At 38.9% G+C, this 17644-nt stretch overlaps 1 protein-coding gene across 7 annotated transcripts in view; it reads right to left on the bottom strand.

Moving 5' to 3' along the window:
• The window catches only part of ORC4 (origin recognition complex subunit 4), a 115465-nt gene that overhangs the window by 39177 nt on the left and 58644 nt on the right, over positions 1-17644 (bottom strand). For all 7 annotated transcript variants that reach the window (XM_033947321.1, XM_033947326.1, XM_033947323.1 and 4 more), the window contains 5 exons: positions 14222-14307; positions 12704-12752; positions 7864-8015; positions 1526-1699; positions 1297-1383 (listed from right to left, as the gene is read on the bottom strand). In XM_033947321.1, the coding sequence (XP_033803212.1) occupies positions 1297-1383; positions 1526-1699; positions 7864-8015; positions 12704-12752; positions 14222-14307 (548 nt within the window). The remainder of the gene's footprint in view (positions 1-1296; positions 1384-1525; positions 1700-7863; positions 8016-12703; positions 12753-14221; positions 14308-17644) is intronic.

The raw sequence follows: 17644 nt of genomic DNA, 5'->3' as shown, positions 1-17644 counted from the left end.
AAAGGTCAAACTCACATATAAACCAAGGCTTATATTCAAATATAGGTAATCCTCTCTCTCCTTCTTCCCCCAATATTGACATTCCTACCTTTCCCGAGGTGTACAGTCCTGTCCTGCCCAGTCCGCCCTATCCTAGCCTGTCCTTCATGTCTGTGTACTTAGCCGCCTTCCTCCCTATGCCCATTACAGACCTCTCCCTCAGCCTACCTTAAACCTTAATGGTCCAGTGGTGAGTCAGGACAGGAGCGACCCCTACTGTGTCCTGTCTTGGCTGGCTCTGTACCACCCCATCTCCCTCTTGGACCTCACAAATGCCTACCTTTGATGACCTGGTGGTCCAGCAGTGAACCAGGCAGGCATGATACTCCTATGCTCCTGCCTCATGCAGTCCCACTATCAGAAATGGCTGCCACAAGTTCTCATGTCTCACGAGGAACTCATGGGCTCATGCTGCGCAGGGCAGGGCATGGCATCAAAAGGTAAGCATCTGTGAGGTTTGGGAGATGAGGTGGTGCAGAGTCAGTTGGGACAGGATATGGAAGGGGTTGCTCCTGTCCTGGCTCACCGCTGAACCACCAGGTTGAAAACAACTTTTACCCAAATATGTCTGCAGAAACAGCCCCAACTCTTTCAGTTATTGGTCTTCAGCCTTGCCTACTAAAGAGAACACTTTCTGACAGAAGAAATGGAGAGCCTTGGGGGAGGAGGGGGATCTGGCACCACCAGTTATACTTCCAAAGGCCAATTATACTGCAGCATCAGCAGCCCTTTTCCACAGAGGTTTGCCAGTCCTACCCAATAACTTTTGATAAACTAACCACCAATCAGTTCAAAAGTTACAAGTAAAATCCCAATCAGGAGCAACACAGGGATCATCTACTACCTGCTGGAGATAGAACACTGGACTCGGCTGTACAGGGTTCCATTAGGGCACAGCACAATTCTGAACTTTATAGATGATGCAACCCATGGGTTCTGGACTCATCTGGTGCACATGACAAAGAATGCAATAAAATGTGATCCTTGCATATACTTTCTGGCATGTAAATCCTGAGCAATTTTATACAGTCAACTGAAGCTGTAGAAAGCTATTCTACACAAGCTGCTTATACAATTACTGTGAGCTATACAATTACTGTGAGCTTATACAATTACTGTGAGCCTTCTTTTCTAGTAAGGATGAAATAGGTTAGCCAGTCCTACAGCACTTTAGAGGAAGGAGAGGTGAAAACAAAAAAAAAAAAAAGAGAAAGAGAAAAGGATTGGCTGGAATTTAAAAAAAAAACTTTCACACACCAACAGCATTTGGAGAGATCGTACATCTTTAGAATAGCTGAAGTGTTTTTCTAGCTCGTCTTCTACTATCCTGCTTTTCAAGACAGCCTAAAATAAAGATAAGGACATTAGTTTTAAGAACCAGCTTGACAGAATTAGCACAGAACGCATTTCCACATTATGCTGTTAAGAAATACAATTAAGGAGCATTTCAGTCAGCTAACTACATGCAAATTAGAGTGAATCGTACCTGAATATTATTATTCCACTTCTCAGCAAAGCACACATCTGGAAATCCTACAGGTAGAAGCAACTGTTCTTGAAATATTTTTAGATACTGTTGGAAGTTAAATGAGTTCAGCAAGTGAATCTGCCGGTGGGAAAAACGTGACTTCACTCGCTTTTCCAACAACTCTAAAACATCCTAAAAAGGAAACACTAACAATGATTGTCATTTCATCAACTGCATGTAATTAAAGAAAATAAGCATACACAAGAAAGCTGTATAACAGTATATGGTTCAAATCATTATACTTTCTTTATAATGTCACTGGGGTACTAATAGTTAAATATTAGTGGAAGTCAGAAAAATATTAGAGTTCAAATAAAAGAACTGTCTTCTCATTCAAATTGGTAACCAAACTTCAGGATTGCAACCGTCACGTTTGAAAGTCACTCAGAGGTATAGAGTTCTTCAAGAAGAGAGTTGCGCCCTCTAAAGTTTGGTTACCAATTTGAATGAGAAGTCAAATCATTATACAGCAACTTTGCTCTAAGTTTCTCATTACCTTACAATTACAGACTTCTTGAAAAGAAAATCCCACCAAACATGCAAAAACTTCCCTTTCTCAATGTTTTGTGCTGAACATTTCTGCAGTTCTCAAAACCCAGAATGCTAGATCTTCATTAGGTATTTCATGAAAGACTGATAATAGAACAGGCAGAGACACAGGAATGAGGAAGCAAACTCTAACCATTCTGCTGCCAATTTAAAGGTGCTGGGGAAATGGTCTGATGCTAGGAGTTAACAGACACTGGGGATGAAAGAAAGATTAGGTTATCATCTTGCTAATCTTCTTTTTTCTAAAAGAGTCTAGTGGTCCTGAACCATAATGTTTTGCATCTGAACCCGCAAATTGCTTGCAGAAAACTGTAGATCATTTTTTCAATTCTACCTCCTTCCCAGGGAACTGCTCCTGCCCCTGAGTTCGTACAAAAGCAATTGAGCAGCACTGTAATAGAAGTCCTGCTATCCAGCAGACACTTGAAGCAGACTATACGCTCTTGAGAGTATTCTTTTCTCTTTAATATTCTCTCAGCTCACCTGAAAGATAGAGATATCTCCAGCTCCAGGCTGATTCCAAGACAGAAGGCAGGTGAAGCCCACGTACAGAGTGGGGCTTCAGGACCACTAGATCTTTCTTTCTAGTGCAATCTTTCTTTCTAGATCAATCTTTCTAGTGGTCCTGAACTGTAGGGATGTACCAAAGCAGTCCCTAGAGTCTAGGGAGGGCCTACTTATCCTGCATTCAGAACTGAACTGAAGACCCAAAAGTGGCATCTTTCCTGGCTGCTACAAATATCCTATAGAACCTGGTAAAGGTATGGAGGGTAGACCATCAGATCTCCTTGGGCGAGACAACCCTAGTCTCCACCCATGAGGTAGAAACTCATCTGGTGGAGTAAGATTTCAAAGCAAACAGTGGCTGCTTACCGCAGCCCACATACGCAAAGGAAATGGTTGTCTTAATCCATCTGGATCTTGAGACTTTAGACGCCGACCTCCCTTTCTTGGCATGACTGGTCAGAACAAAAAGGTGATCCGATACATTAAACTCGTTGGTAACTTTGAGATACTGGAGAAACACTTCACTTGATATCCAGCTTATCCTTTTTCTTAGACCCTGTAGGGTGAAAAGCGGGCAAATAGCCTTCCATGTTAATCAGGAAGTCCAAGACAACTTTCAGTAAAAAAGACAGAATTGTGTGCAAGGACAGTACTGTTTCTAGAATTTTGAGGAATTTGCCCTGCAGGCAAGAGCTTAAAACTCAGAAACTCATCTGGCCAACGTAATTGCAACCAAGAACACCATCTTGACTGCAAGATCCAAAAGGGAAGCCTCTCGTAAGGGCTCATACAGAGGTCCACTGAGACCTGCAAAATGGTGTTATGGTTACAAGAAGGGAAAGGGAGGTGCACCGGAGATGCAAGAAGGGAAAGGGAGATACAAGAAGGGAAAGGGAGGATGTAATCAAAGAGCCCCTTTTAATGAACTGTGTGACATCTGGGTGAGAGGCCAGAGAGCTCCCCCTAAGCTTGGAAACAGGAAAGGCCTGCTATCTGCACTTTCAGTGATCCTTCTGAAGTCAATCTTGCAAAAAGTCCAAGACTACCAAAATTGGAGCTTGGAAGGGCTCTACATCCTCCACAGTGCACCAGTGCTGGAAGGATTTCCAGGCCTTAGCATAGGCTGCCTCCATCGATGGCTTCTTAGCTCTGAGCTAAATGGTGATGACCACATATGAATAACTAGTGCATAACTTCAGGGCTGCTCGCTCAAGAGCCATGCTGTAAGCCCAAGGTGTTCCAGATTCGATAGGTCCCCTTGGATTGCCAGTCTGAGGCCTTCGTCCCTCTGGTCCTCATACCACATGCCTGCAGGGTCAATTGGGTGCCACTAAGACTACCAACTCCAGATGACTCTCAGTCCTGCGAATGACTCGACCAAGCATGGGCCATGGGGGAAAAACATAAGAGTTCTTTCTCCGGCCATGGTTGGATAGTCGCATCCAATCCTTTGCATCCAGGCCTGTATCTTTGGCTGTAAAAGTGATTTATCTCTGTGTTCACTGTTGAGGCCATCAGATCCATCTGTAGTGGCCCCCACCGAAGGTATTGAATGCCCAGGGGGAACAGGATGGAGACCATTCCCCTGAGTCAAGTGTCTACTGACTGAGAAAGTTGGCATGAATTTTCCACTCTTGCTATGTGTGCAGCCATTAAAGCCTGCAGATAAGCTCCTGCCAACTGAAAGAGGCAATGAGCTTGTAGGCGCAATGGGGTGCTTCTGGTGCCTCCTTGCCTGACGACAGGCCACCATTGTTGTATTGACCGAGAAGACTAACTGCCTTGCTCTCCAGAGACTTCTCCACTGTCTGAAGCACTAGTCGAATTACTCTGAGTTCCAGATGATTTATGACAACTTCTGCTGAGCCAGAGTCCAACAACCCTGAACTGGGCGTCAGTTGCAAAGACACCCCCCCCCAAACATAAAGGCTGGCACCGGTCGTTAAATATATAACATAAAAACGTACTTCTATACCACAGTACTGTTGAGTTATATGTGGTTTACAAAAGAAAAATGAATAACAATTAGATGAGATGGTTCAGTTTCCTAAAAATCTAGTGAACAAATATATTTTTAAATGTCTCCTAAATTGATGATAAGTACTAGAGGTTGCAATTAAAGAAGGTTAGTTATCTCCCAAGAGAAAATGGTTAGTATCTCCCAAGAGGAAATGTGAAGAGGCATGTCCCTGGAGAGAGTAGCTGCTTGCAGCCACTACCACAGGCTGCTCTTCGCTGCTGGTAACCATAGAAGTAGTTGCTGAAGCAAGTCAGTCTGAGGAGACCAGTGAGAGAGGAAGGAGTCTTGGAGGGGTCTCACGTGTGCTCTTGCCCAAGGAATCACTTCCATGGCTGCTGCCAATGACCCCAGGACCTGCAAGAGCAGATCTGAAATCTGCTTCTGGAACTTCAGTTTGCATAGTTCTGGAAGAAACACCTGGCCCAAGGCCATGTTGAACAAGACTCACAGGTACACCAGGTCCTGTATGAGTTGCACCACTCAAGAAACTGCCAAGTTACCTTCCCTCCTTGGACGGAGCTCTGATAAGCCAGTCATCCACATATAGGTGCACTTGTATCCCAGCATTGCAGAGGTGCACTACCACTACCACTATCACCTTGGTAAAGGTGCCGCTGCTAGGCTTTAGGAAAAAAAAAAAAAAAAAAAAGATTGTTTAAAATCCAAGATGGCTGCTGCCAGCAAAATTATGCTATAAACGACCGATGGAGACTTTCCTGAATGAATGCAGGGAAAGGGGTTTTAGAAGAGGGGGACCTAGGCTCTGGGAACAGAAAACATCATATTCGACTTCTGAAAACCCCACGATTTTCTCCATAGGCTATATTTATTTATTTAAAACTTAAAGTCCACATATCAACCATCTATGCGGATAATAAAAAATACATCCATAATTAGAACTAAATATTACATATGTAATAAAACACATAACAAAATATTATAAAGATACATGAACTTATTCCCATATCTTTAAAACCAGACAACTACAAAACTAAAAAAGTGGGCAGATCTGAAAAGGCAATTTGAAAAAAAAAAAGGCTTTCAAGCTCTTTCGAAATGCAAAAAAAAAAAAAAAAAAAAATTTAAAAAAATCAGTGAACAGCCTTACTCATTGTGCCACGTGGTGCCTGCCTGTTTCAGCGTAGGAATTCAACTGGAACAAATAGAGAAGAAATCTGCCTCAAAAGATTCGCTGGACGAACCTGGTCTTCGGGCTGCCAGTCGGACTGAGCCTCAACCCTCTGAAAATTTCGTCGTGAAAAGGGGGGGGGGGAGGATCATGCAGCTGGCCCACTATTAATCCCGGCCAAGCCGAGAAAGAGCCTAACAGCATGCACTCAAGCTCCTGAATAAATCAGAATATGAGCACCTATGCAGGGGGCAGTCCCTGAGCTTCAAAAATAAACACAGGCATCCCTGAAGGGCTGATCCTGCTAGCAACAGACTTCCACTTGAGTTTGTGTTTCTCCCAGATAGAGATCCCAACAAGTGGGAACCTATGGGCACCAAGCCTCCAATTGAACACTTAGAAAAAAAATGGCCAAAAATAATAAAAATTTACAAGGCAATAAAGATTTGTTTTTCTAAGGTAAATTTCAAAAATCAAATATAGACAACCTTAGGTATAGGTACAATTTATCCCGTTTAGGACCTCAGCTGTGCTAACTGTGAGAGGGTTTCATTCACAGATATATAAGCACAAAAGTCTTCATCGGTCACAATTTTTTATGTATTTTTTCTATATAAGTTTAAATTGTAGTACTTCATTTGATAAATAAATTTTTGAAAAAAGTACTCATCTCTTTTAAAGAAGCATAGCAGGGGTTATATAGAACTCATAGAAAAAATACAAAAATAATAAAACCACAGAGCAGAGCAAAAACATTTCCGAGTAACTTGCTTGCAGAAAACAAACAGAGAGTCAGAGCAGCTCCCTGGGAAGGAGGTAGAGATGAAAATAAGATTGACAGTTTTCCGCAAGCAATTTGTGGGTTCAGATGCAAAACCCTATGATTTAGGAACACTAAACACATTGCACTAGAAAGGGCAGAATCTAAGGGATAGGTGTAGGAAAAGGGGCAGGAAGAAGGTAACTAAGGGTTGATTTGGGGTCTGGAAATGGTTGATAGGTTGAAGGCAGAGAATGAGAAGAAGCACAGAAAGCAGGTAGGTGGGAAGAAAGAGTGGATCAAAAGGGAAGGATGTGGTAAGAAGGAATCAGAACAGAGAGGATGAAGGGAAAAGTGTAGCAGGATGGTGAAGAAGTGAAGGATCTGGAGGGGATGGAAGTTTGAGAGAGACTGGAAAGAACAGATGAAAGTGACATCCAAGAAGGAAATGAGAAAACTGGGTAACAGTTACGAAAAAGAAAAGAGGGCTGGATGCCAGGAGAGAATGAATGACAGATACAGCGCTGTGGTGGGGGGAAAATGACTTGGAGGAAGATAAATGAGGGCCGAGTAGAAAGTGGAAAAAATAAACCTCATAGGTAGGTGAGGTGTGAAGACAGGAAAAATGACTAGAGGGCGAGGAGAGAGAGAGAGAGAGAGAGAGAGAGAGAATGAGAATGAGAATGAAAGGTAAGATCTAGTTACTGAGTAAAGATGAAAAAGAGAAAAAAAACAAGAAAGATGAAAGGGAATGACCAATGCTAGAGACGTATGGTGAGAGGAAAAAATGATAGGAGAAGAAAGAAGAAATTAAAATGAGATCCTGAAAAAGCACTTAGAATAAGACAACACAAGAAGAGTCAAACGGAAAGATTGGAACCACATGGCAAAATAAGTTAGAATACATTTTTATTTTCAATTAGGTAACTGGAATGTGCAACTTTAATTTTTTTACAGAGTACAAGAGGAAATACATTTGTTTCTCCAGCGTGGCATTACATTCAGAATGTTGAAAGTTTATTTGATATACTGCAATTAACAATTGTAGTCAAATCAAGGTGGTGGTGGTTAACAAAGTTAAAAACAATGTAAACAAGATTAAAAAAAAACAAGATTAAAAAAAAAAAAAAAGACAGGGGAAAGACCGATATTGTAAACAAACTGGGACAAAAGGATATTCAGGGAAGGGATGAGTTACAAAATTTATAAGGGAAAGGGGAAATTAATAAAACAAAGGAAAAACACAAGAGTTTAAGGGGATAAAGTTGTTTTTGTTTTGTTTATTCTTATAGATGCATGAAATTAAAAATAAGTTAGTTTAAGTATATTACCAGTCTACATGAAAGTCCTATTACAGCGACAGGAGTCTGTGCTGCCTGGGAGATGTCAAAAAGATTATAGAGCAGGGTCTGGTTCTTGTGATGAGCAAAAAGATCAAATTCATCCAATACGAACAACACTGGACAACTGTTTGTCCGGTTGCCTAAAAAATAATAAAAAAGGTTATTAACACAAATTTCAACAGCTTCCAAGCTCAACTGGGCCTCTCTCATGTAGAGTTCAAGAAAGCAAAGCATAAGCACAAAGGATCAAAAAAAAAAAAAAAAAAAAAAAAAGTGAGGGGAACAGCAAGATCAACTTGCATCTATGACTAAACACTAGACTATTGCTCCTGATATTGCTAGATTTATTTTATTTTAACATTTTTATTGGTATTTTCAGAAAGAAGTAACAATAAACAACATAACATTGTACATCAGGAGATTAGTACAAGCTGCAGGAGAATAAACAATGAAAAGTATATGTATACTCACAAGTTATTATAAGTAGAACACAATTATATTACAGTGCAAAAGAGATCTAAGGGTACCCATATTTTTAGAAAGTTTGAGTGGGACTTGTTCTTGATAGCAACAATTTCCTCAAATTTTCTAATTGAACCAAGGTAATTCCACCAGTCAGTGGAACATAATTGGTTGTTGTCTTTCCAATGACTAATTATTAAATGGGTGGCTAGAGTTAACATAATATCAAATAGTTTCGAGAGACTATCAGGGATTGATAAATCAGGGTTCAATGATCTAAGTTTAATTGCTTTGTATGTTACTTGTGATGCCACAATACAATGGAATATGATCTACTATGTATCGGGGAGACTTGGCTGGCAGAAGGCAAGGAAAGTTATCTTTCTTACTCATGCCCCCCAGGTTATACCTACCACTTTAATCATCAAAAACGAAGGAAAGGTGGTGGTCTAGCCATAATTCATCGTGCCTCATTATCCTTAGATTTAGAGTTTTCCACAGTAAACAGCTCTTTAGAATATATCCAGTTCAAAATAAAAGAAAACCCTTCTTCAAATTATTTACTACTATAACTAATCTGACTCTTACATATCTCCAGTCTACCATCTTTGATTTTTGTACTTCCTTTATTGACCCAATCATTCTAGGTGATTTCAATATTCACTTTGATGAGCCCAACACTTCAGAACTATGCACCCTCTTGAAAGATATGGGCCTCAATACCCTGATTACTAATCCAACTCACATAGCAGGTCACATTCTAAACATGATACTTGTACAAGAATCCCATATAGATCGCTACTATATATCCAATATTGAACAAAAACCTTGGTCTGACCATTTGCTAATCTCACGCAACAAATAAAAACTAAACCTTAAAACTAATCTCAAAAACCATTACAACACGATACTACACTAAACTCGATACTTCCTCCATAACTCTCAATTTTAATTCCAACTCAGAAGGAAAAATGAATTTACCTATCGAAGAGAAATTGGCCTCATGGAATACATCAATAACTGCATTATTAGACATATTAACTCCTGTTACCATATTGTCAATCTCCCCACATAAACAAAAAACCTTTGGTATACTCCCCGTCTTAGTTTCATCAAAAAAACAATTACGCTCTCTTGAGAGGAAATGGTGACAAAGCAAAACACTAGTTGACCTACATAAATACAAAGAACATGCCACATACTATAAGAACAAAATTAATAATACGAAAAAAACCTACTATTCTAAACAAATAAAAAAAAAAAAAAAAAAATACAGCTGCATTGTATTGTATAACCAAATCCCTTACATCGAATAAAAAAAATTGCAATTAACACGACTGACAATACTTCCACTGCCCAGGCAATAGCCATACACTTAACGACAAAATACAGAAAATTAGAGATGCCATCCCACAATCTGACAATAACAACACCAATTAGTTAGATGAAAAATCTCTAACATTACCACAGGAACCAATCCATTAATTCTTCCACTTTCCAAATGTTCACGATTTACTCTTCCAACTCTGCAAGATATTAAAAGATATCGTAACACAATACATATTAAAGGATCTAGCAAACTCATTCCACCGTTCCTTTTGAAACAATTTTTCCCAATTTTTGGCCCTTACATACTTGATCTGATTAATACCAGTCTTACCTCTGGAACTTTACCAAAACAGTGGAAGGAATCCATCATTTACTCTAAGATTAAGGACCTAAAGAAGCACTGACCAAGAAATATCAGAATATTGGCCAATAGCTAACATTCCATTTTTAGCTAAACTTAACCGAAAAAATTGTTTTCTCACAATTAATGATTTCATAGAACAAATTAAGGTCTTACACTCCAATCAAACTGGATTCTGCCAACATCACTCAACTGAACTTTCATTCATAGGTCTCACTACAAAAATCCTTTACCATTTTAGACCATCATCAATCAGTTTTATTGATCTCCTTGGACATGTCCGCAGCATTTGACACTATTGATCATAACCTCCTACTGACACATCTTCAAGAAATTGGTATCTGACCAAGTTCTACTCTGGTTCTCCTCTTTCTTCTCTCCAGGATCCTCTAAAAAATAGTTTTCAACTCTTCTACATCAGAATCTTATCCTAATTAAAATGGCATCCCACAAGGCTCAATTCTCCTCTTTTTTTTAATATCTTTATGGCACTATTACTAACTTTAGGACAATCCATTGGCTTCACAATATTTGCATATGCGGATGATGTTCAATTGCTCTACCCACTCAATCTTACAAACTCAGATGAAATAACCCTTATCAACCAGAACCTGGAAAAAAAAATCAAATTATGGCTAAATTCAAACATGGTGGCCCTCAATGTAGAAAAATCCAAAGCTATGATCTTCCCTACTAAAGAAGTAATATCAATTCCACTTAAACTTAACTCCTCAAACATTAAAATGGTAATTTTTTTAAAATTATTGGAAGTCACCCTAGATAATAAATAACATATCACTACCATATTAGTTCAGTAGTCCAGCATTATTACATATTACAAATAATTAGATCACTTGCTAAAATATTAGATTCCTCTTTGTTAAATATTCTAATTCATTCTCTAGTGATATCATATATTGATTATTGCAATGCCCTTTATAAAGGAATAACAAAAAAATATTGCAATAAGAATTATATTCAATGCTAAAAAATACGATCACGTTTCCCCCCTACTACGCGCTTTGGGTATTCGCTCCATAAAATGCACCCTAATTTCCACCCACTTTTGGGGGGGAAAAAGTGCATCTAATGAAGCAAAAAATATGGTACTTGCTGATAAATTCTGTTAAGAGATTCTGTGTTTAACTTTAATTTTGGGACTGGGCTCAAGAGACTAGATCTATATTGTTCCACCACCACTTACCACCCAATGCTATCTACAAAGATGATTTAATTTGTTCTGCTACCTCATAGAATAGTTCTTAGACCAATAATTGCACCAAGTGCCAGTTAAGTTGCCCCCATGTGCCCAATAATATACTTGCCCTTATATATTGTTTGAATAAATTTACTGCTATAATAATCTATTGCCTATGTTTGGCTTGCTTCTAAGATTGCTTGCATGGTCTACAAGGCACTATTTGGCGAGAACTCTAATGGACTTGCACTTCAACAAGAAAAAAAAAAAAATCAAGAACTAACATGCCTCAAACTAACTTGGTGGCCTTCTTTTTATAAATTCTGGACAGTATAAAAGCGGATAAAACCTAGAAAGTTGACAATGTTTTGCATATACAAAAACCTGTTAATACATGCCATCCAATTTTAATTCCAGGACTACACCTAAATTAAATTTTTTTTAAAAGAGGTACTGAACAATGCTGCAAAGTGTACAGTAAGAAAGCTAGTGTGCCTGCTGAAGGCAGCCACAGCATCTGAGATGCTATCAATGTTTCAGATATACATTAAATGCTAAATACATGGTCACTGAATACAGCAGCTCCCTTGGTCTGAAGTATAAGAGTGTGGTGCAATGGTTAAAGCTACAGCCTCAGTACCTGAGGTTATGGGTTTAAACCCACACTGCTCCTTAATCCTCCCATTGCCCCAGGTACATTAGACAGATTGTGAGCCTGCCAGGACAGACAGGGAAAAATGCTTGAGTACCTGAATAAATTCATGTAAACCCGTTCCAAGTTCCCCTGGGAGAATGGTATAGAAAACTGAATAAATCAATAAAATTATACACAACTGTATTTATTTATTCCAGCACCCATGGCCTATGAGCTCCTTGCCTAACTACCTTCTCTGCATCAGTTTTAAAAACTTCAGGAAAACGTGCAATGACAAAAATGCTCAATTGCAAAAGTTTTACAATGCAAGTTCTCTCCAGAAGTTTTCTTGTGCCTTTTTGTTCCCATCAGTTTCTGCCTACTTACTATCTTGTACAATAAAATATTGAAACATATTGATGACATATGCAAAAACACAGAAAGATAATGTATGATTTTATTTGTTATATAGCAGTTTCTTTTGTTACATTCATCCAGCTTTAAACATTAATGCTAGCAATGAATTATTGTCATACACCAGCAAAATATTCTGATGTATTTCCAAACAAAACCATCTTTCTCCCCCAACAGTGATACATACTGTGACCATACCTGTGTATATTTACTTTATACCTACTGGGTAGTAAGTGAGGTTCGACATCGCTGATTCTTTTCCTGCCCTGGAAACATTCAATCAACATGCTAGAACTGCCAGTCTCTATTCTACAGATGCCATAATCATCTTGGTAATTTTATGCTGAGCCAATGTTTGACCAAAAAGCAGTGTGATTACATACATGAAAGGTAAGAGTGAAGCTTTCAGTTTTGTGTAAGACATTTTTACCTTTCTTTAGGGCCTCAAGAAGAAATGCAAGATTCTCTGCAAAGCTACCCTAAAAGAAGAAATCTTTTCATCAACAAGAATGCATTTTATCTTTTAAAAATTTAAAACTTATTTACTGTAACTGCTAAAGAAACATTGTTCAAATAGGATGTAACTCATTTTAAAAGCATGGTATTGGCTATAAATTAGATATGGCCAACATGAATGTGCTAAATAGAAAAAAATCCTCATTTGTTGAAGACTTCCCACATCATTAAATCTTGACCAAGAAACATTTATGCCAGAATATTAAAGCGTGTTTTTTAAATCCTCAATCCTCTTTGAGGATTGCATACCCTTCTATCTTCGTCCTGAGAGTTCATACTTGACATTCAAGACACAACTAAAAGCATATTAATTTTTTGCAGGCATTTTGCACATAACTTCGTAGAAATGGTGGAAATAGAGAATGAGCACATTCTTTATCCCACACCTTTATGTTTTACCCCTTTCCTCTTCCCTATACCTAGATTTAATTGTAACCAATCCATATTTTTCTTTCCTCCATGTTTCTTGTTAAGTTTGTTCAGTTGCATTTGTCCGTTTGTGTTTGTCTCCCTCCCTTTCATATTTTAAGCAGCTTAGATTTTAATTTTGGGTTTATATAAGCGGTATATCAAATAAATTGAACTTGAACTTTGTGTGAGTTTTTTCTCACATGCTAAAGGCCATTTTTACTATAGCAGTAGAATGTACAATTTTCCAATTTTTGTTTTTATGGCCATGTGCTAATGCTGCCATTAGCATGCAGCCATTACAAGAAGTTAGCACATGAGTCTTACAACATTTATTTTGTAAGCAGTAAAAGGCTCCCGTGGTAATACTATGCTAAAGTTAGTACAGGTAATGTAACTTAACTTATTAGAAAGGGAATGCCTACCACTCCAACAAAAGTTAAAAATATTTTTTAGCATTCAATTTAGAGAATGACACAGGTCCAAATTTTTCCTTGTTCCCGCAAGTTTTGTCGTTCTCCCTGTCCCATTCCTGTAAGTTCAGCCTTAAACACTTATGATTTTTAAGTGTTTGAGGCTTGTGCAGATGATGACAGAGCTTGCAGGAATGGGGCAGGGACAGGAAAAGAACTTGCTGGGATGGGAATATGAGTTCCAGCAAGGACAGGGAAAAATTTGTCCCTGTGTCATTCTCTACTTTAACTAACACATGCTGATTTGGAACTTACCATAGGATGCCTGAGTGTGTCCTGCAGTAAGCCATTTTAAGCTGTAATAAACACATGCTAGCGCTCGCCGCAGATCAGTAAAAAGGTCTTTAAATTTTTAGAAAGTAAATAGACTAATTCAATGTTGTCATGTGTACCAATAAAAAAAATTCAAAGAATTCCAAACATTAGCAGCAATCAGAAATTCATTGTCTGTTTCAAGACTCCAGGCAAAGTAAGGTTTTTATTCTTATTTCTCAAAAGCATAAAATATTTTTTTAATTTTGAGGCAAAAAAATAATCAAACAAATACTTACAAAGACTTTATCACCCACAACATTTTCTAGCTGTAGTTGTCTCGTGATTTCTTTGAGAGCAATATTATCATTTGTCTGTAGGAGCCCTGTATCAGCAAAAAACCAGACAAATCAAGGAGAACATCTAAAATCCACACCAAGTCATACATTCCTGGTTGTCATTTAAAAATGACTTTCATATAGACAAGAGTATAAGATAATTGCAATTAATAAACTTATTAATCATTTGGTTTTGCTAAAATTTGAATCTGGATGAATGTAATACATTCATCCAGATTCAAATTTTAGCAAAACCAAATGATTAATAAGTTTATTTAAATCAAGATAAAAGTAACTACCTATGTATTACCCTATAAATTTGAGACAGAAGAAAGAAAAGAGGAGAATGTAACTTTTTAAATATACATATATATCTCAAAGGCATTAATAATGTTCATAAAATAAGTTCTCAATGGAAAGAAATTTCAAAAAGGGGGGGTCTTGAAATGAGATTCATAGGGATTAACATAAGAAGATAAAAATTTGTCACCTAAAGGCTGGTAGACGAATGATCAACCTCCTTACATGAGGTAGTGAAAACACGTGATAAGCACAATAGGGACTTGTATTTATATAAATTGACATGGAAGTGTCAATGACATTTTCCCACAACATTTTATATCATTTAAACAGTCTTTTTTATTTTTTAAATATATTTTTATTGAGAATTTTCCAAAAACAATACAATCAATAATACAATGAACTACATTTGTCACTGGGAAACACAGGATGACATTATGAAAATATAAAAGAAAAACAATTTCCTCATTAGATACATCCATACTAAACAACAGGGAAGCAAAACACAATGTATGCATTCCAAAGCACCAGTAAAAAATAGGAATATTTGAATGAAAAATTAAATAGATCCTTGTTGTGAAATAGTTATCTTAAGTCTACATTTTCCTCACACTGGATGCATTGGAGTTGGAAACAAAGTGACCATCTCAAATTTGCGAGTTAAACAGACCAGGTTCTACCAATGATCATACTGAATATTATTTGAATCTTTCTAAGACAAAAAGAATTGTCTTATTGCTAATGCTAATAGTAAATCAACTAGTTTTCTTTTGACAGGATCAAAATAATTTAACCAGTCTTGAGCGCCAAATTATCCAGTGATAGTACACATTATTGATGACACTGCACCCTGAAACAAATCAACCCTAAAATGAAAAATTCCATGAACAAGGGAAGATAAAATAAAAATTTTTGGTTCGCATATCTTTAAAGCAGTCTGGAAAAAAACAAACAAACAAAACTTGAGATATTAAGAATATTTGTCAGAAGTTTAAAGATCCCTTCTATTAAGCTGCAACAGCCAGTAATGCTTGCCTAACTCAGCTTAAAAATGATGCACCGTGTGACATGCTCAGGTGTCCAAAGATAACTGCTAAATGTGCACATGCTAACAACGTACTAAAAAATATTCATAATTTTTCAGGGGGTGGGTTAGGGAGTGAAGAGTGAAGAGTGGGCATTCATGTACTAAACAGGCGAGCACACCTATATTAATGTGCTATCTGGTTAGTGAAAGAATACTGCATGAGCCCACACCACCTACAAAATGGGTGGTATTAAGAGCTCAGGCGGTAATTTTTAAAAATGGGCACGCGTTAATGGCACATTAGCGTTTGGCAATTAATACAAAAAAAAAAAAAATTAGAAAGGCTGGCCATTTTAGGGCTGTAGTAAAAAAATGGCCGTGGAGGGGCATAATCAAAAACAACGTCTAAGTCCCATTTTGACCCAAAGCCCTAGGCGCATAAAGTAGGCAGCAAGGAAATATCTTCTCGAAAAAATATGCGGGTGGTTTTCGAGAATGGCCTACCTATACATTCAGGAGTTTCATCACCTAGACCACCACTACATCTACCTATTCTTGAAAAAAAATTAAAAAAAAAATTGCCCAAGTCCCAAACGCCCAAAACAAGACCTTTTACGTGTGGGAGGGACCAGTCCTTCACCTAAAAGCACAATCCTCTAACCGCCATCTGTCATAAGCGTTGGTTAGAGAATCATGGAACCATGCCCCCTACCCCATAACGATCATGGCTGGAGGTATGCCCTGTCCCTCCTGCTCGAATCTGCCCAATCCCCCCCTTCCAAATGATCGCCAGCAGGAAATATGTCCGATCTCTCCTGCCGCGGTCTCTCAAACCCTACCGCAATGTTCCCTGGCAGGAGGGATGCCCAATCCCTCCTGCTGAGATCCCGGAAACTCACCCCCCTCCCCAGCCAATGTTCCCTGGCAGTTGGAATTGGGCATACCTCCTGCTGCGATCCCACGAACCCAATGTTCCCAGCAGGAGGGATGCCCAATTCTTCCTGCCAACAACCTACAAAACACCCCCTCAATGATCAGCGGCAGGAGGGATGCCCAGTCCCTCCTACCGATACCCCCCACCACAAAAATTCACCCCCCTAGATCCCCCTCACCAGGACCCCCCCCCAACCTGGTTTCACTGGCCGGCCAGACAGCTCTTGCCTGCATCCAGCCGGTAAGCCCACCTTCAAAGGAACTGTGGGCCTGCCCATTCCCGGTGTATCTTGGGATGCACTGGGATGGGGCCTAATTGGCCCAGGCACTTATGACCCCTCCTGTAGGAAGGACCTTAGGCACCTGGGCCAACCGGAATGTTAGGCCCATCTCCCAGTGCATTCTAGGATGCACTGGGAATGGCCTAAGATTTCGATTGGCCAGATCCTTTAGGCCACCATCCATAGGAGGGGCCAAGGGGATCTGGACAATCAGAATCTTAGGCCATGCCTAATATAAGTTCTGACCAGGTAACCTGTCAAACTATTTGATTATGGCTGCTGGACAACTAAGGGGTCCTTTTACTAAGGTGCGCTAGCCGTTTTAGCGTGCGATAAACGCTAATGCGTCCATAGACTTATAATGGGTGCGTTAGCGTTTAGCATGCGCTAAAACAGCTAATGCACCTTAGTATAAGAGGGGGTAAGTGTAGGTTGGCCCACATCCCATCCTACCTAGTCCTCCATAAGTGCCGCTTTTCACTCTGGGTGCACAGAGGCAGGGAAAAAGCCTAAGCTGGTTTTAGATACGTCTAAAACCCTGTTCGATTATCGGTACTTGGATGATCTGTCTTTTTAATCGTTCAAGTGTCAATTTAGGTTGTTTTTTTTGATGGGTTTAAAAAATTTTTTTTAAAATTATGAGCCCCTTAGCGTGCAGGAAAAACCTGCTTAAAGGCACTTTTTTATACTACAATGATACGTTTATGAATGTGTGTACTGTACCAGAACAAACACAGTACATGTGTGTATATTTTATTAGACAGAAAGGTGCTAATATGGCCTCTGTTCCAACCATTTACACTCCTACACCACCCATACCTACACCATAAAAGTAGGTTTTAT

Source organism: Geotrypetes seraphini, chromosome 5, assembly GCF_902459505.1.
Source record: "Geotrypetes seraphini chromosome 5, aGeoSer1.1, whole genome shotgun sequence".
In the NCBI taxonomy this organism is placed as follows: Eukaryota; Metazoa; Chordata; class Amphibia; order Gymnophiona; family Dermophiidae; genus Geotrypetes; species Geotrypetes seraphini.
The sequence above is the reverse complement of the archived record's forward strand: the minus strand, read 5'-3'. Positions and strand labels throughout refer to the sequence as shown.